Source organism: Heteronotia binoei, chromosome 4, assembly GCF_032191835.1.
Source record: "Heteronotia binoei isolate CCM8104 ecotype False Entrance Well chromosome 4, APGP_CSIRO_Hbin_v1, whole genome shotgun sequence".
Classification (NCBI taxonomy): Eukaryota; Metazoa; Chordata; class Lepidosauria; order Squamata; family Gekkonidae; genus Heteronotia; species Heteronotia binoei.
Window position 1 is genome coordinate 27,240,166 of NC_083226.1, and position 27,491 is coordinate 27,267,656.

Below are 27,491 nucleotides of genomic sequence, written 5' to 3' on the forward strand. Positions count from 1 at the left end.
CGTGGGGGGAATTCCCCAATCACCAGTCTCCTACTCTGCGCTGCTCCCCACCCTTCCAGTTTGTTCCCATTTATCAGCAAATTTCATGAGTGAGTACAGCAAATTTCATGAATGAGTATACTCCTGTGTATGCCGATTCGCCACAACATGCCAATTTTTAAACTAAAAAACCCCTACCGTGTCCTCACATTAAAATAAACAAAGTTGGCCATGATAGCTGCTCTCCAGGAGGGATGAAATACTGATGCTAGGATCAGTTAAAGGGGAAAGGGGGAAATGGAGAAGAAAGCCAAGGCAGACATCCCTTCCACAGAGCATGACAAGGGAGGCATTAAAACAATCCCATCTCACACTGTCTCAGGTTCAGGGCCAGCTGAGCTCTTTGCCCACTACCAAAGCCTGAATCTCCAAGGTAAGTTGATCTGGAACAAATATTTAAGAGTGCTGCAATTCAGGGCTATCCCAGAGCTCAGCAATCCTGTGCTAGAGAGAGCTCTCAAGAGATTATTTCACCATCACTGTTCCCTCTATGCTGAGTGAGTGTGAGCTAGCTCATGGTTTTTTAGCTTCCGATTCACACATTTTGTCTTAGCTCAGGAAGCATGGCCCAGAGCAAGCTAATTTATGCAGTAGCTCACAACTTTTAATGCCAGTTGCTCACGAAGTAGAATGTTTGCTTACAAGACTCCACAGCGTAGAGGGAGTATCGCTCACCACCCTGTTCCACGTACCCTGTTCCCACTATTTTGTCTCATGTGAAGAAGATGTGGTCAAGAACTGGGGAAGTCCAGCATACTGGATTTATCTAAATATTTCACAACACTGATTTCAGCACAGACAAATCCATTTTATTTCAACCATTCAAATATTGCACAAGCCTTCACGAGACACGTCTTAGGACAGTCAAGTGACAACAGCATCACTGTGACAGCTCAGAGGTAGCTGTATTCCAAAGCACTCTGTTTAGCATTGCTCTCCACATCAGGGTGGATAAGATCTTCAAACCAGATACCAGCATAAAGAAGCTTCATTCTGACACATGGAGAGAACAAAGGCATGCTCCAAAGTCTGATGCGGGGGAAAGGATAACATTCTTTTCTGGCATTCACCAGTTTCACAATCATCGTAAGAAATGTTTTGACCAGTTTGGCAAAACTTGCAAACAGCAGTGCAGCTTGGTCCTCCATTCCCAGGCTATCTGTGAAGCACTTCTCATATGCTGTCCAGCTTCTTTAATACGTAGGGAGCTGAAGAAAGAGACACATCACTTTTTTAAAAGAAGAATTGCAGATTTATACCCCGCCCTTCTCTCTGAATCAGAGAGGCTTACAATCTCCTATATCCTCTCCCCCCACAACAGACATCCTGTGAGGACACACAACAGACACCCTTTAAAAAAAAAATCTAAGCTAGTGGACAACATCAATGATGTGTAGATATTATGTTGCACAAAATTCTTTAAGTGAAACATGCGGGGTGCCGGGGAGCAGACCACAGTTGGTTGCATTCAGGACTAAGTGAAAGCTTTTGAACCTGAACTACCTGAACACTTATGTGGAGAAGAATGAAGCAGGAGTCCACTTTATACTTCAAGTATGCATGCACACAAAAGCTTACATTCTGAATAAAACTTCGTTGTTTTTATAGGTGCTACTGGACTCCTACTTTGTTCTACTGCTTTAGACCAACAGAGCAGCCCACCTGGATCTAGTGATATGGGGAGTTTCAATACAATACTTATGTCCTCATAAGAACCAGGCAAATAGTTTCCCCCCACCACCCAAATACTATTTACAATTTCACCACCAACAACAAAAAAAGCAAATATGGAGAGCACTGAAAAACAACAACTAGGGAATAGGCATTTTCTTTTGGAATGAGTGAAAGGTGCAAAGATAGCATAGGGCCTCTTGTGCTTTATCACTGAGAGTACTTGGAGCTTTGCTTGTAGAAAACGAATGCATTTATATTTTGGACCATCAAAAAGCCAATTAATACTTACGAGCTTCTGGGATCTGACAGGACCAAGCTTGCCTGGGTTACCGAAGTCAAGGCATTTATAACAAATATGATGTATTTGCTAAGTTATATAAAAGGTAAAGGTAGTCCCCTATGGAAGCACCAGTCACTTCCAACTCTGCAGTGACATTACATCACAACGTTTTCACAGCAGACTTTTTATGGTAGTTTGCCATTGCCTTCCCCAGTCATTTACACTTTCCCCCCAGCAAGCTGGGTACTCCTTTTGCCGACCTTGGAAGGCTGAGTCACCCTTGAGCCGGCTACCTGAACCCATCTTCCGCTGGGATCAAACTCAGGTCGTGAGCAAAGCTTAGGACTGCAGTACTGCAGCTTTACCACTCTGCACCATGGGGCTGCCTGCTAAGTTATATAGAATGTATTTTATACCATTAAAGCACAAAATAGTTTTAGATTTTATAGGAAAGCAAAGCCTGTATATATTTCAACTTTTCCCTATACTTGTTTAAGGCTTTGTATCTCTAGTCATAAATACTATGCATGCTACACTATGGAAACAAATCTCCAGGGGCAAACAGATTTCATAACAACCAGCCGAAGTCTGTGATCACCCTTCTTGGGAGAGGAGTCTTGTTTCTGACATACGCTCAACTTCCATAGTACCCCAAGCATCTCTGAAGTCCAAAGCATGGGAGGACCCCTCTTCCTCCCTCCCAAGACCAGGAAGAGGACAAGCGATCCAGTTCTGCTTTGCTTCTTAAAGATACCTGAAGTGGGCACTGACTAATGAAAGCTCCTACCCTACTAACAAATTTTGTTAGTTTTTTAAGATGCTACTGGACTCTTGTTCTGTTCTGCTGCTACAGACAGATTAACACGGCTACCCATCTTGCTTTGCTTTTGATGCAGGATTCAAGGATCTGGGGAGATCCATCAGCTGAGGAGGAGGAAATAACTTTTGAAGCATCTGGTGCCACTCCAAAGCACAAAAGACTCGAGAGCACCATCTTCCTACTCCCCTTATGAGCACCAAGCATTTGGGGGAAGGGAGGGCAATTTATAACAGTGAACAAATTGCAGATTAGTACAGGCCTTGGTGTACTAATCCACAGAGGGAACAAACCAGACTTTCTCATAGCCAGGCTTTGCAAACATTCTACATGCCATACCTAGCAAGTTCTTCTGGATGACAGTATTAAGATTCAGGGAACACACAATCAGGGCGCTGTGAGTTCCCAAACTGCAATCCACCTCTCTCAGACCTCAGAAACTTGCATCATGGCACCATTTAAGATGATACCTAAAACAATGGAATACTCCACCATGGGCAATTTCTGTTTCCACATTTTAAAAACTCCGTACAAAAAAAAAAGCACAGCAAGAATAAAGCTCCACCCACCTCACCCCCAGCCTGTCACGTTCCCCCCCCCCAGGAGTTTTTAAAATATATGGGTGAGCGCGCACGCGTGTGTGTGAGAGAGAGAGAAAGAAAACGCACCTGGAAGTCATGACAACTTCTGGCAGCTGATCCCTACTGGGGGCTTGGAGACTATTCAGAGATGTGGATGAATAAAACCTGCCTCTGCCCTCCCAACTACTGGTATTCCAAGAAGGTCTCCCATCCAAGTACTTGCCAGAATCAACTCTGCTTAGCTCCCGAGAAATGACGAGATCAAGCTTGCCTGGCCTATCCAGGTCAGGGCATTTACAGGGAGATTTTAAAACTGACTCTTGCATCTGTAGTCTTCTTGACTACCACCTAATCCAAAGATCCTGCACGTACAGATCAAGTCTCAAATGCACTACTCAACCCACATGTAAACACTGATGTGCAATGCTTCCCGTCTAAAACCAAAGAAAAGTGGCAAGGGGTAATGTTGAGGCACCTCTACCGCATGCATCACGCATCACTCGTGGGGGGAGACTGGTTTCCTGTGGCAATCTGGAAGGTTTAACACAGGGGTGTTAAACTCATTTGTTATCAGGGCCAGATCTCACATAAATGAGACCTTGTTGGGCCGGGTCATGTTTAACAATAGGTAGCAGAGATATAATTTTATAAAGGACACAGACAAACACAATATATATATTTCTAAAAATTTAAAAACACAAACACACGCTGGTCTTAAAGGTGCTTTCTTTGTATTTCTCCCATGGGATGAAGGAAACTGGACAAAAAAGCTCTGTTTGTTTCCTTCCTTATGGGAGTCTCAGCCAATAGAAGAGTGGCCTGGCTCAGTAGCTCTGCTGTGTGATTGACAGAGTCTGGAAAAACAAGCTCTGCCTCCTCCTCCACTTCCTCCCTCAGCCAATGGAGAAAATAGAGGTTTTGCTCTGTAGTTCCTGTGCAATCCAGCAAACCTTGCAAAGCAAGCTGTTATGCAGAAGGAAGCAAAATATTGAGAGAAGGGAGCAGATAACAGTCAGTACCGCATGTTTGAGACCCTTGGTTTAACACCTGACAGTTTTCTGAGAAGCGAAAGAGGCTGGCAGAAGCCCCAGACCTGCCAGAGATGCCACCTTCTCTCCACCGACCTGAGATCGGCAGCGTAAAGATCCGCGACCTGCTTTGCGCGGTGTGAAAAGCTGCCCGCCCCCTTGAGAAAGCAACTGCAGCAAAGCAACCGCCCTACACCTTTCCGCACGTGTCAGGAGGCCGTGTATTGCGCATGCGCGCAACCTCATCCTTGGGCAGGCACACAGGGCCTCGCTGCGACACGCAGGATACTCACTGACGCGAAGCACCGCCACGTAGATGAGAAAGTTGCGGATCGAGGAGAGCACGTCCTCCCGCATCTTCCGCTTCAGCTCCTCTGGGTCCAGCTTCGGTCCCAGCCCTTCGATGCGGAACATCCTCGAGTCTCCTTCCCGCTCCTCCGCAGACCCTTCTACGTCCCCAACGTTCGGCAGGAAACTACGAGCTGTCGGGGGGAGGTACTTTCCCTCGACGCCCCGCCTCTCTACGGGTCCTCGCTGTGGACAGATAACCCAGAGCTAGAAAGAGAGGAAGGCGGGAGGAATGACTCTATAGAGTTCCGTACTAGCAGAGTCCGTATTGACACTTCCGGTCAAAAACCGAAGGCGACTTTCCACTCCGACTTCTGTGGCAGAAGTATCCCGCCTTTTCACTATCGAGACGCCGAGGGAGAAAATGGGACTGTGGCGCCTCCCGAGTCTTCGGTGAGATTCTTGGCATAGTCACCCTCATCTAAATCCAGTGGCATCGTGAAATCAAGGACGTAGTTGTGGTGCAGAAGTAACAACCATGTGGCTGAGCTGCCCAAGAAAAGAAGTAGAAACAAAAGCAGGAGTCCTTCATTATCATGGAGGGAATGGAGATTTTTTGGGGGGGGGAGGGGGCGGGTTATTATATTGGCTTGCTAATCTTTTTTGTACCAGGAGGAGGCAAATAAACTGTCCAGTATTATTGTTCCTTATTCTTATGCATATCTTAGTGATTAGCTATATAGTGAGGCTGTGAAAAATCATGGTGGGGGAGACGGCCCTGATAGCACATTATAGAGCAGGAGTGGCCAAATTTGCTTAACATAGGAGCCACATAGAATAAACGTCGGATGTTTGAGAGCCGCAAAACAGGAAGGGTGGGAGGGAGGTAAGTAGATGGAGTGAGAAGGGAAGGAGAGGTGGAAATGAAGCAACTTTAAATGCATTCTCCAAGCTACCAGCTGGCTTTGCTGGAAGAAGTGATTTAAAGAAAGAAATGTCTTCTCCAAGCTGGCTGATGGGGTAGTGGGGGCACCAAGAGCCACACATTGTGAAAGAGCCACAGTTTGGCCACCTCTGTTATAGAGGCTTTGCAATGTCATATAGTAGACACTGGTGGGTAGAATTGCCAGCTCTAGGCTGGGAAATTTCTGGAGATTTGCGGGGTAGAGCCTGGGGACCGTGGGGGTTGGGAAGGGGAGAGACTTCAATGATTTATAATACCATAGAGTCTGCCTTCCATAGCAGCCATTTTTTCCAGGGGAATTGTTCTCTGTTACTTGGAAACCAGCTGTAATTTCAGGAGGTCCCCAGCCACCCATGGAGACTGGCAACTCTACCAGCAAGAGAACATTTCAGTCTCCTCTGTTTCCAACCTGAAAGTCACTGTTCTCTAACAACATAATTAAGAGGGGAACTCCAGCATGAAACTGCTGAACTGGGATTCTAGGGTGAAGAGATTTGTTATTTCTTATCGTTGTTATCTTAGCAAAACCTGGGGCTCTCCTCCCATTATAGGTGTTAACTAGCTCAGCATAACTACTGATGCAAATCTTAATTAGATTTAAATTTTACATAATTACATTTCACTCTGTCCTTCATTTCATGGCCTTTTAACCCTGGATCCCACTCACCCCAAACCTCCTGCATACAAATAACTGCATAGTAAAGATTCACTCATTGTATCTGAAGAAGTGGGCTATAATCTATGGAAGTTTATGTTTTAAGGTGAAACAAGACTGTTTGTTTTTCTGGCATGAAATGTACATGGTGCCACATTGAGCCACTTTGTACTGAGTCAGACGGTCGGTCGGTCTGATCTGATCAGCACCGTCAGATCTGGCCCACAGGAGCTCCTCAGGGTCTCAAGTTTAAGTCTTTCTCATTTTATTTATTTATTTTTTAAAACTGGAGATGTCAGGAATTGAACCTGGGACCTTCTGTAGACCAAGCTGGTGTTCTACTACAGCCCCTTCCTTATTACACTGGAATGTCATCTGGTGTTACATCCACAGCTGTTTCAAACAGTTTCTGAAGTGGATTGAACTGCATTATTAAGCGTGTGTGACCACACCCTCAGCATGCATTTCCTTTCTTCTGCTGGTGGTGGTAAGCATCATTAATGAAACAGCTATTCTGCCTAAACTGCAATTATATCTGTGGCTGCATAGCCTGAAGCCTCTGTTTCCTAACATACCTGGTGCTTTTCATCTGCATTTTGGCTTTCTTCTCCAAGGGAGAAATGAATTTTCAGTGCTTTTTTACCCCTCCACCTGTACCTTCAGCAGTTCTGTGGTAGATGAAGCTCTTTCTGGCGTGGAGATAAGTGGAGTGAAAATATACACCCACTTCCTATTAAGCAGCTCCTAAAGGCAGATGAGGGGTGGGCAGGGCTTTTTTTTGTAGCAGAACTCCTTTGCATATTAGGCCACACACCCCTGATGTAGCCAGTCCTCCAAGAGCTTACAGTAGGCTCTGTAAGAAGAGCCCTGTAAGCGCTTGGAGGATTGGTACATCAAGGGTGTGTGACCTAATATACATAGGAGTTCCTGCTACAAAAAAAACTGGGTGTAAGTAGGAGAAATTTTGCAGACCTTGCAAGGAAAAGGGAAGCAAGTGCTGACTCCCCTCTTTCTCCATCCAGAGGAAATTTTGGTTGGGCTGGCAGGGAAGCTGTCCTATGTAGGGGACCAGGGAGGGCCTCTGTAGGCTGCCACCACTCTGGTACAGGTCTGTCTGGGAGGGCCCAGAGCACCCACCTGACCCCTCTTTCTTCCTTCTCAACAAGTACCTTTTAACCGTGAATGAAGAGATGTGAGGACCCAGGCAGTGTAACAGTGATAAGTTTATTGTAAGTGCTCAAGAACAAACAAGTGGGTTTTACTTATTACGTCAACGATCTAAGGGGAGGAGGGGAGGTGGTACAAAGAAATAAAAGCCCTGATATTCCCTCCTTCTGATTCCACTCAAACTCACCTCTCTTTGGATGAGGGAACTCTCCTGTTGCAGACTCTTCCCAGCTCAGCCTCTCCAGAGAGAACACTTCCCCCTCTCTATCTAGTCCTTTTATTGTTTTCTTCCAGGTCGCACCCCTCTGGTCTCCACTGGGCAAGTTTTCCTCCAAAATTTCTGTCCCCAGAGGGACAGAAGGGATCCTGGAATATGTAGGCCTGTTTGTGACTCTATTAGTTGTTACTAATCATTTACACTGTGGTTTCCATTTTGCCCAACTAGGGACTGGCAACCCTAGTTCTATGTCATCCCATCCCTGTGGTGCTCCATCCTCTCCCTAAATACCACCCTTCCCAGTCCCCACCCCCAAATCAGGAGGCTCAAAGCACAGGAACAGAGGTACAGGGCTTTTTTTGGTAGAAAAAGCCCGGCAGGTACTTATTTGCATACTAGGCCACACCCCCTGACATTACCATTGTTTCACACAGGGGCTTTTTTTGGTAGAAAAAGCCCAGTGGGAATTCATTTGCAGATTAGGCCACACCTCCTGATGTCAAGCCAGCCAGAGCTGCGTTCCTGTTCAAAAAAAGCCCATCACTTTCCAGTCCTCTGCACCGACCTGTACCCCTATTGACAGGCTACTCTCCATCTCCCCACCTGCAGGCTTTCCACTGCTTTGGGGTCCCTCTGGAAGCAAAGTGAAGTCTTGGAAGTGCTTGGTCACCCTTGCACACTTGTGCCAGGCTGTTATATGAGGAGAGAGGAAGTCTGGAGCACCTAGGGAGCAACAGCCACACATTGGCAATTAGCGGTGATCTATAATTCATTCTTCAGTTGTCAGCACTTGGAAGAACCGTGGAGACGGAGCCCTTGGGAGCAGAGGGGCAGGGAGCCTTGACATGTTCCACTGCAAGCAGTTTTGAGCCCTTTTACATTCAAAAGGTGTTTCAGGAAAAGACAGGACGTTTGAGGATCCGGTTAATAAAGGAAATGGAATTGTTTGAATTCCCCCCCCACACACACACACACAATGACCTAAAGCCACCAAATAACACTTTGCATTAAATGCCTGGTTGTTTTTACATCCGTGGTAAATATTAAATAAGGTATCTGAAAATCTGTTACATGTTCACGGAAGGAAGTTGAAAATCCTTGTGGTGTTCTGTGCCTTGCTCATCTTTTTATTTTGTAAGAGAGACAAACACTCTCTATGAAAAAACTGTGTGTTTAGTAATTGGATCTCAATCCGCTCAAAAGGCAAAAGGGTTCCTGGAAGAAACTGCAGCTGATGTCACGCAGCCTGTTCTGTTTGTAATGAAACCCCTCCAAAGAGCAATTCGCAGCTGCCTTGGGAGACACTGAGGCAATAGCTACAAAGTGTGGGCCATGAACTCCAACTCTCTGTCTTTCACAATTCCTGCTTCAAATCTTCTCTCCCACAACATCTATATCAGGAGCGGCCAAACTGCGGATCAGGAGCTACATGTGACTCTTTCACACATATTGTGTGGTTCTTGAAGCCTCCACCACCCCATCAACCAGCTTGGAGAAGACATTTCTCTCTTTAAATTACTTCTCCAAGCCAAAGCAGCTAGCAGCTTGGAGAATGCATTTAAAGTTAGTTACTTCCTTTTCACCTCTCCCTCCCTCCCTCCCTCCCCATCTATTTCCCTCCCTCCCGGCTCTCAAACATCTGACATTTATTCTGTATGGCTCTTACATTGACAAGTTTGGCCACCCCTTATCTATATGATCCCCCACTTCCTTCAGACCTACTCAGATCTTAATTCTTCTATGGAGCCTTGACTTGTCAAAACAGAGGGGACATCCCTGAATTAAAGATTATAAAGACAAATTGCTGCAGGGTTAGGGGGACCAAATCGAGGCTACAGTGATGGTGGGGCAGGTGGAGTTTGTCACTCGACATAGTTTCATTTAATATCTCCCTCAAACTCTGGAAGGTCAGGTGGTACATTCATTGGGCATGGACATTGTGTTTCCCAAATTAATATACGGTTGTTTTTTAAGATTACGCTGAATTGACTTTTTAAAAATACAGAAGCCTTCTGCAACTTCAAAGATTCTAAAGCATAATGATAGGATCCAAACACAGCCGGTCACTTTTGATTTTAACTGGAAAGGTGTGAGCAGATGTTGGAATCAACAGGACTGAAATGTGCTCAGCTTTGTGTGGGTTGTGTTTTCCAGGCTATAGGCAGGTGAATCAACTGGGCTGCAGGAAGTTGTAAGGGGAATGATAACACAGCCTTCACTCTTTGGAAAGAGGCAGACTGCTGGGAGGTTCTGTTTCCCTCCTTCCCAGTCTGTTTAGCCCACTTACCTTAGCTCTTCAGACCTTGGAAGATAAGCAAGGTCACTACTTGGATAGCAGACCACCAAGGAAAACTAGAGATTTAGAGATGCTGCATATTTTAGTGAAATCTCTGTGTCAGACAGTTTGATACATCTCAAGGCCATCTTGGCAGTGAGGAATTAAAGTGTGATGGGATGGGGGTCTACAGGTGGACACGGAGCATGCTTAATAGCTTCATAAATATTCACTAACATGCCCAGCATAGCTAATTGCTTCATTTACATAGTCATAAGATGTATGTTAGAGGGTAGGGGTCAAGGAGCTACTGTGTATTGTTCTGAAATAGGCAGTCAGGAAGATTGGAAACCCTCAGTACTTGAGCCAATCAAGGAACAGGGGTAGGGTCTTGCAGCCACGGGAGGTACAAAATTGGTTTGTTTGTTTTTTAATTCTGTACTATGAGCTTGCGTGGTGTGCTGCTCCTGCTGATATCAGTAAAAACTTTTGAATGGATCTGCCTTACTGACCGTTTTTCTTTTGGGGGTTCGGGGGGAACCCATATATCACACTGTTGTCTTCATTAATTTGTACTTTTTAAAAACAAAGTACTTGAGGGAGGGGGAATAGAGGAGGAGCAGGAGGATTACAAACGGAGTCCAGAAGTAGACTGAAAGCCTTCCACCAGCTGCCAAACAGGCTTGTAATTAGAATTAGAGTGCCCTTCTGTTAATGCTTGGCAAGACAGAAAATATATGAATGATCCTTGCGGCCAAAGGGATGATGACTGGACTTGTACTGCTGGAGAAGAGTACCTTAGCTACTGGAATAATTTTACGATGACCGATAGTAAAGGCAACCAGTGTAAAAATACATATTTTATTGTATTGCATTGTTCATCCAGAGAGACTATTAAGAGGCCAGAAGTTAAAACTAATTCTGCAAACCCCCGCCCCCCCACTTCTAATAAAAAAAAAAAATTGCAGCAGCAGGTATTGATATCTTAACACTCTCATTCTAAGCACACTTAAGAGTTACTGCAAGATATACTTTCTTTAATCACATTAAAAATTGCCCTCTCAGTCCATGGGACTGATGAAAACAAAGCTAGGCTCTTGCACAGTACAAAATGTCTGCTTTTTGCTTCTTCATTCCAAGTTGCCAGACTGTTTCACTCAGCCCTGGTTGGACAAGTTGGAGTCAGTAACCCATAGTCATCACTCATTAAATCCCGCCCACGGTTGTATAACTGAACATCTTCTAGCCATTAGTACCAGCTGCTATGAAGGAGGAGGAGGAGGAGAATGGATTTATACCCCACCCTTTACTACCCAAAGGAGTCTCAGAGCAGCTTACAATCTCCTCTCCCTTCCCCTCCCTACAACAGACACCCTATGAGGTAGGTAAAGCTGAGAAAGCTCTCCCAGAACTGCTCTTAAGTAGAACATCTCTTTGAGAACTTGTGACTGACTCAAGGTTACATCAGCAGGTGCATGTGGAGGAGGGGAGAATCCAACCTGGTTCTTCCAGATAAGAGTCTGTGCACTTAACCACTCCACCAAACTGGCTCTCTAGAGAGAAAGTCATTGTCTCGTTTTGCACAGCCAGAGTACAAAAGGAACCTGGTACAGCATGTGGGACATCTCTTGAAGAGGCTTGGACAGTTTGTTAACAGATAGGGTTGCCAGCCCTTCACTAGCAACCATTGGGAATATCAGAGGGGCAGAGGCACACGGGAATGGAATCATCTGACAACCCCCGTTACCATAGATTTCAGGAGGATTCCTAGAGCATCATGCAATGCACTGACATCATTGCTGAGTTTGGGCTAGAAGTGTCCTGCAATGCTATTCTTCACCCTCCCCCCTCTTTGAGCACCAGTGGGGGGGCAGAAGCAGGCAACTGGTAACTCTATTTGCAAACCTAGGAAATCAAGCTGTAGAAAATGTGTTAAAATAGGTTGTAAAGGGGAGCAGGCCCATCGCTACAGGAGGGGGGGGGGCGGCCGCTCCACTCAAAACCCCCTTTTACCTGTATGGCCCCTCCTTTCCCTGTTGCTCTGGTGGGCCCCGATCTCCCTGCTGCTCTCTACCACTCTCACGGCCCTTGATCTCCCCGCCACTGCTGCTTTGGCAGCCCCTGATCTCCCCACCACTCTGGTGGCCCCTGCTCTCTTCACCACTGCTGCTCTGGCAACCCCCGCTCTCTGTGCCGCTCTCGCAGCCCCTGCTCTCCCCATCTCCCCGCTTTTTAAAGTGCATGATGTCATTTTAAAGTGTGTGACTCACTTTGGGCCCCTGGGCCCCTCCACCTGAACTTTTATTCCCTGCCCCCCCCCACACCTAAAATTTTCTGGCTACAAGCCTGAAGGGAAGGGGCATGTTTACATGTTATTGCACTTCCTAGCTCAGATTCAAGCTGCAAATCAAAGCTAAGATGGGAGAGCCAGCATGGCACCCCAAAAGACAGATTGGAATACAGGAACTTGGTAACTCAAGAAGCCGCTGAAACATTGGCAAGATGATACAGCTACTGAGTTCCAGCTGGTAGCCAAAAGGTTAGATGTGGCGTAGAAGACTTCACATCTGACAGTTCTAGCCAGTTTGGGAGTCACGTTCCTACTCTGAATTACCAAAGTTGAGAGAGAATCAATATAATTATTGGCCACTCATATAGTATGTCACAGTTAAAGGACTTTTTAAAAGCTTTGCTCCCACATAAGCACAATGGCTTGACGCTACCAGAACGTTTTTGCAGTAGGGTTCCTGACCCCAATGTGGAGCCTGGGGCTCTCTTGGAATTACAGACCACAGAGATCAGGACATGAATATTTCAGAGGGCAGACTGTATGCTTCACATCCCTGCTGAACTCTGCAGGTTCCACCCCCAAATCTCCAGGAACTTCCCAACCTGGAATTGACAACCTTAAAGGGACTGTGACTTTTTGCAACTCCTCCCATCCATTTCTAGGCATTTGGAACCAAGGCAGGAGGTGGGGAGGTTAGGTCATCCTCCACGGGTGGAAATCCTTTCATCTACAGGAAAGTTCTGGTGGATCTAAGGCAATGGATGATTGTGTTGGAATATACATCATCTGGCATACAGCAGTTTCTAGAGGGGACAGGAGTGCTAGTATTGTAAAGTGAGTTCAGTCAGCTCTGAATCAACCAAGAACACTTTATTGCAAGAAGAAACAGTCAAAAATAGCACAGGCACTTCACTCATTATATACACTCTGGCCATGGATAACCAAGCCCCCCTAGCACGCAACAGTTACTCCTATTGGCTCACTCCAGAATCCTTCATTTGCATCTCTTAGTTACAAGTTGTTACATGCCTAGCATCCTGATTGGCTTACTTCAGAGTCCTTCATTTGCATCTCTTTGTTACATGCCTAGCATCCTGATTGTCCAGTTCTTCCAGGCTTCAGGATCCTGGTTTGCAAGGTGTGCCTGTCTCAAGCTCAGGCAACAAGACCTCAGTACAATAAATAATAATAATAATAATAATAATAATAATAATAATAATAATAATAATAATAATAATAATAATAATAATAATAATAATAATAATAAGTTTTTATTTATATCCCGCCCTCCCTGCCGAGGCAGGCTCAGGGCGGCTTACAGAACATGATATGGTATCATGACATAACAATACAGGTAAAAGCATAGCAACTAGCCAGACAGAGATAAGGGTGCTCTTCTTCATAGTAAACTCTGTTTTCTTGTTTGTTCCCAAAACACAACTCTTAGACTTTTTTCCCACTTCTTTTCCATCTCCTTTCAGCCATGTAGCTAGAAGCTGAGAACTTCTTTCTCTCTCTCTTTCTCTCCTAGTATTGTAACTTCTCAAGTGAACGCTTTGTTCTCCTTAACCAGCTGTGCCTCCCAGCACAATTCTTCATGAACAAAAACTCACTCTGCCAACAAATGCTGCTTTTGTCACAACTGAATTACACACAAGCACCCACTTGATGCGTGACATACTGTAGGGACAATCTTCGCAGTGAGAAGCAAAGAAGCGGGAGTGAAGCTGAATGTAGAAATTAGGGCTCTCTCTGTACTTTGCTTTCACCAATTGAAATTATGGACTCCCCCCCCATGGAACTGGTAGCTAAGTACAGCCAGAGCCATTCAGAAAAGAGGCTGAATACTGGGCCTTTCAATCCACGTTCTATGGACTTTGCAAATGTATTTGTGTGAAAGAACAAAATCCACTCACAAATGATCACCAAAAGGGCTCAGAAAATGAACTGAAAGTGCATTACTCAGTTGAGGAGCAAATTCTGTCTTCGTCATCAACTTGCTGAAAGACTATGGGCAAGAAAATAGGCCACACTCTCATTTTCCCAAATGTCAGGTGCTTGGGAAAGTGATGTCAGTGTGTTAGTGATGCTCTAGGATTCACCTGAAACTCAGGTGAACGTCACCCTGATATGGTGCCATCATTTCCAGGCTTGTACCAGAAATGACATTCTGGCATCAGCATGATGCTGCCCCCCCTCAATGTGGCTCCACCCAGGGCTGTTTTTTTTCTGGGGGAAGAACAGAGTTCCGGAACCTCTTTGTGGAAACAAAATTCTCCAAACATGTTTAAAACTTAGTGTTGCCAGTCCCCAGTTTGGAGGCCTTCCCCCTGCTTCAGGGTCTTCAGAAAGTGGGGGGTGGGGGAAGGAAATGTCTGCTGGGCACTTTATTCCCTATGGAGACCAATTCCCATAGGGTATAATGGAGAATTGATCTGTGGGTATCTTGGAAACTGGGGGGTTGTTTTTGAGATAGAGGCACCAAATTTGCAGCATAGCATCCAGTGCCTCTCCCCAAAGTACCTTCCAGATTTCAAAAGGCTTGGACCAGAGGGTCCAATTCTATGAACCTCAAAAGAAGGTGCCCCTATCCTTCATTATTTCCAGTGGAAGGAAGGCATTTAAAAGGTGTGCAAATCCTTTAAATGTGGTGGCCGGAACTCCCTTTGGAGTTCAATTGTGCTTGTCACAAGGTTGCTCCTGGCTCCACCCCCAAAGTCCCCAGATATTTCTTGAATTGGAACTGGCAACCCTATTAAAAGTTCATGAGGAGCATCCATGTGTTTCTCCATTTCCCTCTTGAGAGTTCCAGCACCCTTTTTTCTAAAAAAAAAAAAAAAAAAGCCCTGGCTCCACCAATGAGCCATGGGCCAGGGGTGGGGGGCGGGTGTGCTGATGGTGACCACCTTGAGGAGGCTGCTGTGGTGCAGAAGAGATTAGCGCAATGGAAGTAGGACTCACCAATGGAAATACCACAAGGTACTGATGCTGCTGACCCCTGGGGTCACTACACTTGACCTTGCCTCCCGTCTCATTTGGTTCTGCTTCCTTTCCTTTAAAAGCAGCCTCCTCTGCTGCCATCGCCATGTGATCGTGCTTATTTCCCTGCCCTGGAAAGCTTCTGCTGTTGATTTTTGCAGATCAAAGGGTTCTTAAAGGCAGAAGACAACAAGGCAGGCTGGGGTATTACGCGCCTGCTTTGTTTTTGCAGTCCTGTTAAACTAGAACCAGATCTCTTGGATCCCCAAATACCCTGAATCCATTTTAAAGGGTTTATAATTGGAGACTAGAGGGCAATGTAAACTGTAAGGACAATGCATTCCCCTCCACAGAACAAAATGCAGCATGTAATCATGCCGAGATGTTGTGTGTTAATAACAGACAGTTGTAGGGTTATCAGGTGACTTACAGGCAGGGAGTATTATTAACATAATGCACAAAAAACACAGGAGCCATTGTTAAGAGGAGGTTTGGGACGTTGTGCCGGAGGAACTCCCCGAATGGCCTGTAAATTGCTGTCCTACAAACACCTGTTCAGGATGCTTCCATTTTTGCAAGGAGAGCATTTGAGACTTCCCCTCCTAACAAGGCCTTTTTTCCTCCCATGTCGACTGCCACATATGATCCTGTTGATGATTTGTTTGCTATTCAACGAGAGTCAGGTTTTTGAGTGGGCTCACATCACAATTAGCTGGCATGGTGGGGACCACTGGTGTATGCTCACCGTTTACTGGCTTTACCCATACCCCAGGCTCATCGAAGGAATGCATCAAAATTTTATATAAGCTGCATGTGGACAGTATGTGTGGCATTAGCATCTGCCGAACTGGCAGCATCCATTGCAACAGCGAGCGCATGCGCAGAACTAACTGGTGTGTGCTGTGTGTTCTGGTCGCCATAGCTCAAAAAGGATGTTGCAGAGCTGAAGGAAGTCCAGAAGAGGCGTAAGGGGTAGGAACACTTTTCCTTTGAAGAAAGTCTTAAGCAGGGGTGGCCAAACTGTGGCTTGGGAGCCATATGTGGCTCTTTCACACAAATAGTATAAGGCTCCTGGAGGTCAAGGAGGAACTCAATGCTGGCCTCAGTCAGCCTCTGAGTGTTGACCCATAGGTAGGCAATTCTTTCTGCCATGTGTGAAGCAGGAAAGGAGGGGGAAATAGGCAGGCTTGCAAGCTCTTCTCCTTTACCACAGAGGTCATCTGGAGACTTAGCGCAGGGAAAGAGAGCGCAAGATTCAAGGGAGCCGCTAAAAGGAGGGACAGAATTAAAGAATGCGGTCTAGGGTTCCCCCCTTGTTTCATAGCTCTTGTAGGAGCTGTATTTACTAAACTTGATGTCAAGACAAAAGAAGATGCATAATGATGCCAATGGTGGTCAGTGATTTATATCTGTGTTTCCTTCTCCCACTGGTGCCAAAAATTAATTCCCTAACCTTTCCCTATACAGTTCTTATGGGGACTGTTATTCCCAGCTTTTTTTTTTAAGTCTCCTTATAGCATGGTCATATTGTAAAGTGTATACATGTGTATTTTCTCTTTCTGTGCAAAGTATTAAGAGTTTTAATAAAGGCGTGCAGAATATTTGTTCATGTCTTGCAACTCTCAAACATCTGACATTTATTCTATGAGGCTCTTACATTAAGCAAGTTTGGCCACCCCTGGTTGAAGATTTCCTGGATTTCTCAGTTTTGAAAAAGAAGCCTAATGGGGGGCATGATAGAAGTTTCCCAAATTATGGATGTGATAGAGAGTGGACAGAAAGAACTTTTTCCCTCTCTCCCAAAATCTATTGATGGGCAATAGGTTCGAGGCAGGCAAAAGAAAGTACTTTTTTACTTAATTAAATTGTGGGACTTACTGCCAGTGGATGTAGTGATGGCCACTAGCATCGATGGCTTAAAGAGGCAAATAGACAGTTTTACAAAGGGGAAGTCCATCACTCACCTAGAGTTTCTAAAGGAAAACTCCACATTCAGCCGCATGCAGCCTCTGAAACCCTACACTAACATCAGGCTTCCTATGACCTCATGTTGGCCTTCCGAAGCAACGGGTTGTGAAACAGGATACTGGACTAGATGGTGTGATGCAGCAGGGCTCTTCTTCTTGCTGAGTGAAACTACAGTTCCCCGATGGCATTGCATGAACATGCTGGATGTTTGCAATCCAATTTAGAGCATTTGTTTCCATGAGTGCCAGTATGGCTATAATGCCACAAGCGACACCCTCTTTAGCAGCTTCCACACATGCTCCCTCCTGCCACATTTAAATAACTAGATGTGCAATACGATGGGGATTGCTGCACAGATGAAGGCAACGTCAAGCCACCTATACTCATCTCTAGCCTTGAATCCCTCATAGTCCTGGAACTGCCATGAATTGGATGCAACTTGATGGCGCACAATGATCCATTATTGTGCCTTAACCCACTGGGAAAGCATCCAAGTGGGTAGCTGTGTCGGTCTGAAGCAACAGAACAAAGAGTCCAGCGACACCTTGAAGACCAACAAACTTTTATTCAGGGTCTGACAAAGTGCGCTTGGCACCTGAAAGCTCACACCCTGAATAGAACTTTGTTGGTCTTAAAGGTGCCATTGGACTCTAGCTTTGTTCCACTGGGGAAGGAGAAGGACTCCAGAATTCCACAGACATCTGTCAAAAGAGCAGTAACAAGTCAGGCCTCCCAACCACAAAGTTATCTGTTCCAAAATCTTTGGAGCCTGCATAGTGTGTGGTACATCCTCTCCGCTCCCACCATCAGCTCAGGGCCCAGAAGATTTTACACAAAGACTAAGCAATGCTCTCTACATGCTCCAGCGCCTTGTGACTTGGGATCGTTGGTCAGTGCTCAGAGCTAGAACGGAAGGGACTGGCTTGGAGCACAGTTTCTCCAGCTTTGTCACAGGAAGTTGTCCTCCTGCAAGGGAGATCTCAGGGCAGTAGACAGCTGTTGGAACAGATGGACTGGTTTTCCTGTGCTGATGGGGTGCCAGAGAGTGATGTTTTGTGGCACTTGAAACCAAATGATGCACAGCTTGCCCCTCAAACACTGCTTTGAGCCAGTCTGGTGTAGTGGTTAAGAGCACAGCCTCTAATCTGGGAGAACCGGGTTTGAGTCCCCATTCCGCCACAGAAAGCCAACTGGGTAACCTTAGGTCAGTCACAGTTCCCTCAGAGCTCTCTCAGCCCCACCTCCCTCACAGGGTGTCTGTCGTGGGGAGAGGAAGGAAAGGAGATTGTAACCTGCTATGTGAGTGAAGGGCAGGGTATAAATCCAATTATTTTTCTTCTTTACTCCCTCCCTAGGGCCCACAGCATCCCAGGCAGCCCTGCCCCCCACGACTGCCCCTCTACTCTCCCGTTGCAGCAGCAGCAGGGGGAAGACAGCAGCAATTCAGGGCAGGGAGGGAGGGGAAGGAGGCGGGAAGAAGTAGAGGCAATGGGGGGGGGATAGCGATTCAGAGAGGGGAGGGAGGGGAAGGAGGCAGGAAGAAGCGGTGGCAACAGAAGGAAGACAGCAGCAATTTGGGGTGGGGAGGGAGGGGAAGGAGGCGGTGAGAAGCGGTGGCAACGGGGGAAGACAGCAGCGATTCGGGGAGGGGAAGGAATTTTTTTTTAAATGAAAAGGAGGGGGAACCTAATTTGGCACCCCTCCAGGACCAGCACCTTAGGCAAATGTCTAGTTTGCCTAGTGGAAAAGCCAGCCCTGTTTCCTGCACCACTGTTGATTCTCACTTTAGTTCAAGGGCAACTGAAAGCATTCAGTACCACTGCCACAGAGAGCAAGGATCTTTGGTCTACATTAACCAATGCTGTTTTACCGCTTCTAAAAACACATATTCTTCTTGGCGTCACATACTGGGCTGGTTCATGTGGTTCAGCTAAGGGGAAGAGATCCATTGCCAGTCTAAGGGCATTTGGATGGATATGCTGGCACAAGATTGTGCCATCCCAGCCTGTTGTTCAGACACATTAGCCCGGCATGTGACTTTGCTTTTGAGCCCCTGCAAAAAAATACAGCGAAATCAATGAGGTTATTTAGAAAGTTTATTTATAAATTCCAGAACATATTTAGAAAGTGTATTTATAAACTCCAGCAAATACAGGTTCCGGATGCAACCAACAGGACCCAAGTCCAATAGTATTATGTCAACTTGCTGAGATAAAAGTTGCCTGTTCAGAATCTCAGGATCCTTACACCAAACAGATCACAGATTGGTGGAGCGTCCCCAGCCCAGCCCCAAGGCACTGGTTATTCGGATCACAAATACACAGTTTGCCTGGAGAAGAAAATGGCTGCTTTGGAGGGTCGCCTCTATAGCACAGTACCCAGTCAAGGTCTCTCTCCCACTCAAAAAAACCCTTCACCCTCCCCAGGCTCCACCCCCCCCAAAAATCTCCAGGTATTTTCCAACCCTGAGCTGCAACCCCAGCACACAAAGAGAGGGGGCGGCTAGGAAAAAGAACAGGGCTCAAAAGGATGCTGTCTTACCACAGCGGGGCTTAACAGAAGGACACTGCTTTCCAGACTAGAAGACAAAATTGCCTCTGAGCATGTGCAAAATGCATTCACCCCGCAGCTGCCTAAGTCCACGCAGCACCGCATCCCGCCCTCCTGGCATTCGGGGCGTGGCTTCTGACGCGGAGGGCGTGGCTTTGCTAGCAGCTCGGGGTCTTGGCTCCTCCTTTGGTAAAGCAATCACCGCCTGCTCATGAAGCAGCTGGAAACCCAGGCAGGCTAGCAGCGCCAGAGGCGGGATACGGGGCGGGACTGGCTCACGTCTAGCTCCGCCCCCTCGCGGCGCGGCTGACACCTGCCGGCGATTGCCAGAGTCAGACGATCCCAAGGCTTCTTCGCCGGCCGCCGCCGAACTCAAGCCGAGCGCCCCCTCCCAGGTACCGTAATTCCCTCTGTCTTTGCGCGCGGGAAGAAAAAGTTCGAAGTGTCGCACATGCCCCGGTGTCGGGAGCCGAGAGCGGACGGAGATGCTGTGAGCGTCGCTCCCACGACGAATGCGTTTGTTTTCCCCTCGTTCCTTCTTAGAGCCCGATCCCCAGGTGTGTTTTACTCATTCGTGCCATTACGTAACGGGGTTTACTCCCAGGTAAATCATTGCAACCCGATTCTAGGCACGTTGCCTTGCAAATGCCCTTATGTAATAGGGGTAAAAAAGGGTTGCAGAAGGGCAGCCCGAGCAGGCGCAAGCATGCAAGCTGCTAATTCGGAAGCAAGTCCCCGGTACTGCAAGGATTGACTCTCAAAGGGATCGCAGCCCTCTCTCTCTCTCTGCGTTTCTCCTTCGGACGGCGCCTGGGAGCGGTCTGGCAACCCTTGTGGGTTGCGACGGCAGGAGATATCCGATCTCTCTTTAGCTCTCGAGAACGGTGCGTAGAAGGGCTTAGGCGCGACTCCTGCGGCTCGGAGTTCGTGGCGAGGCTGGATGAGCAAGAGCCGAGAGAAGAGCTGGGGTGGGATCCGACGGTCGCCGGTTCGAGCCGGAGCGTTTGCTTTCCTGCAAGTTAGGCGCTTTCCGGGCCCTAATATGGGGATTCTCTTGGGCGGCTGGTCAGGCTAAAAGTGGAAAATACGGGCGAGGAATCCATGCCTTTCGTGCACGTTTTTCGGCCCGTTCCTCCTTTATTTGGGGTTGATGCGATCGCTGAGTTTCAAGGTTTTTTGCGATCAGGCCACTCCCTGTTTGGATCTAGTTGGAGGTCCCGGGAACATTTTTTTTTATTTTTTTGGAAGCGACGCTTCGATCCCGCCCTCTAGCTCCTTGAAAAAGAAGTCTCGGGGAATTCCGTGGGCTTTACTGTCTCTGTCAGGTATGCTTCCGTTGCTTCGTATCATCAATGGGATTTTTCTTTGAGAGGGGGACGTGACCTCTTGCAGAATTAATTGCGTTGCAGGGATTTTACCGAAAGGCAGTCTAGATGCGTTGGGTTAGAACTCTTTCCCAAGAGACTCCTGCAATCCTGTGTTTGCTTACCTGAGAGTAAGTCCCACTGAGCTATGAATATAGATATGTATAGAACGGGGCTGTTGACCTAACAAAGCGTATGGAGAGGTTGCATGCGGGCATTTTTTTTCTCTTCTGCTTAAAGAGAACCACCAGGCTTTCACACTTCTTGCCTAACCTAGACAAAAAAAATAGCAGCTGCATTTTTTATATTTTTTGTGCAAGGGTACACACACACACAGAGCCCAACTAAAGGACTCTAAACCAGGGGTAGCCAAACTTGCTTAGCCGCACAGAATAAACATCAGATGTTTGAGAGCCACGAGACATGAACATCAGATGAAGGAGGGAGGGAAGAAAGCAATAGATGGAGAAGGGTGGAAAGAAGGCAACTTTAACTTTAAATGCATTCTCCAAGCTGCTTGCTGGCTTGACTTGGAGAAGTGATTTGAAGAGACAAGTAAGTACCTTCTCTAACCTGGCCAGTGGGGTGGCGGAGACTTCAAGAACCGCACAATACATGTGAAAGAGTCATAGGTGACTCCCAAGCCACAGTTTGGCCACTCCTGCTCTAAACCAACACAGGATGTTAAAAGCACCCTTGAGGAACTTCTGTCTGCCAGAAACAATTCTCCAGCTGCAAAGGAGGCTAGTACTCTCTATAGTAGTACTCTATAGTAGTGTGGCAGAATGAATTCCAAGAAGCTGGTCTTGCAGGGGGTCAGCCATGCTCTATATTCACATATGCTGGGAGCCCCTGGCTTCTTTTCCCGCAGGGTTATCTGTGGTGTTCCGACCTCAGGACTTCGCAGCTGGCTGGAAACAGTGTTTTGAAAGTACTTTGCTGTGCCTTTCTGCCATTTGGGAATGAGAGCATAAAATATTCAAAAGTTAATGATTTTCTTTTCTCGGGGAACCGCAGAGCAGACACTGCTTGTGCTTCTTTTTCCATATTCTTGTGTTCTCTTCCCTCCCACCCCCCCACCCCGTAAAAGCAGGCTACAGTAGTGCCTTTTCTTTAAGGGGCATGAGAAAGATAGAAAGGGGGGAAGGAAAAAGTCATGCACACCACCCTGAGAAGGGCAGAAGCTTAGGATAAAAATATGCTTCCCTGATGTGCAGAAATGAAGCTTGTCCTGGCATGGAGATAAAGTGACGGAATAAAGTTTTGCCTGCTGGGTTTCCCTGGCTTCAGCTTGGCGTTAAGAGTCCTGAGAACAGAGCTCATAAAATGGCACCACAGTGCTCTCCACCGTGATTTGCCTTTTTAAAAGATAGTTGTGAAATCACCTCTCTTGCTTTCTCTTTAGAACCTCAAGATAACGTGCACAAAGACATATAACAGTTGCCTTCTGCTGAGTCAGTAAATCAAAGTTAGAGTCCTGTGACACCTTTAAGAAAAGCAGTAGCACAAAGTTTAGAGTCCAGTGAAGTCATTCTCAAACTTTGGTCTATTGCTTTGGTCTATGGCTGCCCACCTGGATCTGTCAGAATATCAAAGCCACTGTTGTGTGCTTTGACTGGCAGGGACTGAAGTAGAGAGGCCTTTCTCATCACTACTTGATCCTTTAAACTCGGTGTTGGGGGATTGTACCAAGGACCCTCTGCATGCTAAGCAGATGCTCTTCTTCTGAGCCATGGCTCTTCCAGCGATGGAAAGAAGAAATGTCCCTTTTGTGAGAGAAGATGTGAAAGAGTGCATGTTTATTCCCTGGACAGGAGAACCCATCCCACACTCATAAGAACATAAGAGAAGCCATGTTGAATCAGGCCAGTGGCCCATCCAGTCCAACACTTTGTGTCACACAGTGGCCAAAAAACCCAGGTGCCATCAGAAGGTCCATAAGTGGGGCCAGGACACTAGAAGTCCTCACACTGTGCCCTCTACCCGACACTCCAGACATGGTTATGCTGGTGCTTGTTGCCCTGACAACTCATGACAGTATAATCAAGGTCACTTATCTCTAGATGGCTTTTGAAACATGCCACAAATTCTCTTTTTTTGCTGCTGCTGGATAGTTCTCTTTTTTGCTGGATAGGTCAGGGGATTTTGCACCCAGAGCTCTACCTGTATGGCAGCCTAATTATTTTTGGGTTTAAAGCCCCCCTCCTTCAAAGTTCAAAGGACTCACTTTCTGATAAGTGTGTCTAAATTGTAGTCATAGTGAGTTAAGACTGCACGGCTGATTGCATAATGAATTTAATAATAATAATAATATTTATATCCCGCCCTCTCCGCCGCAACAGGCTCAGGGCGGCTCACAGCATATAATAAATACATAATTACAATATAAAACATTATATCAATACAATATAATTCATTAATTACCTTAAAACCAATGTAATTAAAACCATCAAACTTAAAAAACTAACATTTACAGGTGCTATGTTCTAGATGTTCTCCTCTTGTAATTTATGATGGCCGTATGTAGTAGACTAAAACCCACCTTAAGAGAAGGCCATTTGGAAAAGGGTAGTCTCGCAGGCCCTACGGAATTGAGTAAGATTCCGCAGGACCTGCGCTTCATCTGGTAGTTGGTTCCACCAGTGTGGAGCTGCGATCGAAAAGGCCCGAAAAGAATTTAACAGCTTCTAAATGACCTATATAATAAAACAAACATTTTGTGATTCACTTCCATAGCATGCTTAGGGCTGGCTCATGATGGCCAGTGACTGCTCAGGGAGTGCAGTGGCAAGTGATGACTCACTTACCATCACTGACCAAACCCCACTATTATTATAACATTCATGTCCCTCAATGCTGCTGCACACGGTGTTTTTCCAGTGAAGGTAATTCACATATTTTGATTACCCACCAGTAAGTATGAGGGTAATTTTAGGGTGAGACATCCAGCGATTTACATGTTTGTGTGAATCAGCCCTTTAGCGGGAATAACCCTTTAATGGTTTTTAACCCTGGGACTGGGAATCCCCCCAATGGGTTGCAGAGCTGAACCTGCTGGGTCCTGACCCCCCCCCCTCCCCTGACAGAGGCGTCATAATTTTTTTTTCTCTTCAGAAGGACCTGCTGCCAGTGGTGGGCATAGTGCCACTGCTATGGCTCCAGCCTCTCTTTACATGCACACTGAGGGGCACAGTGGGATGATGAGGGAGGTCAGTCTGTGGTAGAGAGCATTCCTCTAAGGCTCTAACCCAGGGGTGTCAAATTCATTTGTTATGAGGGCCGGATCTGACATAAATTGTTGGGCCAGACCATGTTGGGTTGAGCCGAGCCATGTTGGGCCAGGCCATGTATGTACCTATTTAAGGTTAGGTAGAAGAGATATAAACTTTATAAAGGACACAAATACAATTAGATATATATTTTTAACAAACTTAAAACATGCTTAGAACGTTAGCACTTGTTGGTCTTAAAGGTGCTTTCTTTGTATTTCTCCCATGGGACCCAGGGAACTGGGCAAAGGCTCTTTCCTTCCTTCCCCAGGGGATGGGGGTGGGGGGCCTCAGCCAATAGAAGAAAGAGAGACTTGGCTCAGTAGCTCTGCTGTGCAATTGAAAGAGCCTGGCAAAGCAAGCTATTCCTCCCCATGGGAGGAGCCTTAGTCAATGGAGAAAATAGAGGTTTTGCTTTGTAGCTCCTGTGCAATTGAGCAAGCCTTGCAAAGCAAGCTGTTATGCAGGAAGCAAGATATAGGGAGAAGAAAGCAGTTGCTCAGAGGCCTGATAGGAGCCCTCCGGGGGCCTGATTCGGCCCCCAAACTGCATGTTTGACACCCCTGCTCTTACCCTTGGTGTGTTCCTCACTATGGTACACTTCCTGGTACTTAACTTGCTTTTTCTGTCTCTAGCTTTCTTGGTCTCCTTGCCTGGTTTTCTGGCCTGGACAGCAAGGAGTTTGTGGCTCCACCTCTTCCTGTCACATGTCTCTGACAGTTAGTAATTACTGATAAATGGGTCCTGTGCTGCCACCTAGGGGGGCTTTTAAACTTGAAGGACACAGTTCTGTAGTAAATTTGGCATGACCATTGGTAAGGAAGCACATACACTGTGATGGTATGAAGCTGCCAGTCAGAGTTTTGAAGAAGAATTGTGCTACCTGAAAGGATCCCCTAAGGTTTGTCTTGGACTTTTGTCTAATTGCTGTGGGCAGAAGCGCCCAATGGGCTGCCACATACCCCTCCTTGAAGCTGTAATGTCAGAGACGCTAGCTTTAACTTCTGAGGCACAAGCCCTTGTCCTTCCAAAGAAAGTCCCCCTAAAAACTAGTAGGACTTAAACCTAAGGCAACGTGGTTAAGCTATAAGCCCCCAGCAATTCAGTAGTCTAGAATCTGTGGCTAGGTCTCCTCAGCTGAAGCGTATCATTTTCTGTAGCAGAGAGAGATGGCTTTTCCTTTTGGTTCCTAAGCAGTTCATGCATTTTACTTCATGGTTTATTGATATAAACAGCATGACTGTTTTACCTGGAAGTGGTTTCATAGTCCTCAGTGAGAGGAGAGATACAATTGACAGGCATCTTCGGAAGACAGCTTGTTGCCATTCAGCAACTGGGGACTATTTGGTGTGTTCTAGCATGTGCTAACAGTGAGACCCCAAAGGCCTGGTCGGTACTCTCTGTGAAACCCATGTGAACCCTTGACAACACTCTGCAGAATCCTCTGCAAGGTTTCTGCAGCAAATGGGGAAGATTATTCCTCAGCTGACAAATGGAGGTGGAAATGAAGCATAAAACTTTGGAAACCCCTGCTGTGTGGTGGAATTGGCACATCTGTCCTCCTGTTGGTGACCATTGACTTGCTCTCAAAAGAGGAACAGGACAGTATGTGGGGTAATCTTACTGCATCCTTGTCATAACTCTGTGATGGAGGGAAAACAGAAAGAGAAAATGAGTGATCCAGAGCTGCTCAGTAAGGTATGTGGCAGAGCAGGAAATTGAATCCAGGTCCCTCCAGTCCAGCATTCCCTATCCAACACTCCCCATTTTCTCACAAATCGTTAATTCACTATTTCCCCTTTCAACCAAATACTTATTTCAGCATTAGCTGGAGTAGTTAAAAGTAAATTCAATTAAGATCAGTTGAAGAAGAAGAGTAGGGTTTTATAGCCCATTTTTCTCTCAAGGAGTCTCAAAGCAGCCTTTCCTTCTTCTTCGCCGGAACAAGACCTTGTGAGGTGGGACTGAGAGAGTTCTGAGAGAATTATGACTGGCCGAAGGTCATCCATATGGAAGAGTGGGGAATAAAACCTGATTAGCGTCTGCCACTCTTTACTACACCATGCTGGTTTATACTGCCTTATACTGAATCAGACAGCCCCTACTATTTGAACTTTTAACTGTAGATGCCAGGAATTGAACCTGGGACCTTTTGCATGAAAAGCAGATGCTCTAGCACTGAGCCGCAAGTTAACAAGAAGGGTGGATTCTGATGATGAGATGCTAACTGGGTTCCCCCCACCCCTGAAATTTACTGACCTTATTTGAGTCCCACCCTTCAGTGAAGTGTGTTCCTTTTTCTGGCTTACTGGAGTTCCCTGGAGTGCTTTAGTGTGTGAGTAATGAATGTATGAATGTCATTTAATTTCCAGATTTATTGATAAAGGATCTGCATCTTTTATCAGCATTGGAAAGCTGATGTTCTCAGGTTGTTTCAGATGAGAAAGTCAAGGTCACTGGCATTATTTGGGTAACTTAAGTGTTCTCTGTGGTTTTATCTCTCTGTATTGGTGTGGATTTGAGAGGAAATGTAAATTCTTGTATATACCATGACATTTCCCATAGTAAATTGGATTGTAGGAAAACACATTAGTTGCTAACAGCTGGAGAACTCCAGACACCACCTGGAGGTTGGCATTTCTGCTAGGCCGGTACAGTCTTTAATCAGTAGATGAATCACCTACTAGATTGGGATTAGTTCAGATTCTCCATTGGCCATAAAAACTCCCTGCATGACCTTGGTCCAGTCACTCTCTTTCAGTCTAACCCACCTCACAGGTTAGTGATTGTCAAAAGTGGATATAAATATCTAAATTAACCCTTTCTTGGGTAATCAATGGAGCAAATTTTAATAGGTGGGGCACACTTTTTAATGTAAATAAGCTATTTTTATTCTGGCGGTGTGTTCTTGAAATAGGAAATGAGAGAGAATATTTACAATTTCCTTTCCTTCTAGCCAGTGGAGGTAGCTTTTGATGTTGAGTTCATAAATTCTCTCTAATCTGCTTCAAGATCTAAACAAAAATACAACAGCTCATTTGTGGTTTTTGGTGATCTACTTAAAATGTGTAGGTTACTTCATTAAA

At 46.1% G+C, this 27,491-nt stretch overlaps 2 protein-coding genes across 2 annotated transcripts in view; one reads left to right on the forward strand and one right to left on the reverse strand.

Annotated features, from left to right (window-relative positions):
* Positions 1-826: 826 nt before the first annotated feature.
* On the reverse strand, positions 827-5,076 carry TOMM5 (translocase of outer mitochondrial membrane 5). The gene is made up of 2 exons (XM_060237010.1): positions 4,713-5,076; positions 827-1,247 (listed from the first exon to the last, which is right to left on the reverse strand). The coding sequence occupies exons 1-2, from the start codon at positions 4,831-4,833 to the stop codon at positions 1,213-1,215; spliced, it is 156 nt and encodes a 51-aa protein (XP_060092993.1). The 5' UTR covers positions 4,834-5,076; the 3' UTR covers positions 827-1,212.
* Positions 5,077-20,055: 14,979 nt separating this feature from the next.
* The window catches only part of FRMPD1 (FERM and PDZ domain containing 1), a 109,340-nt gene continuing 101,904 nt past the window's right edge, over positions 20,056-27,491 (forward strand). Inside the window, exon 1 of the mRNA XM_060237013.1 lies at positions 20,056-20,167. The gene's annotated coding sequence lies outside the window, so the exon portion shown is untranslated. The remainder of the gene's footprint in view (positions 20,168-27,491) is intronic.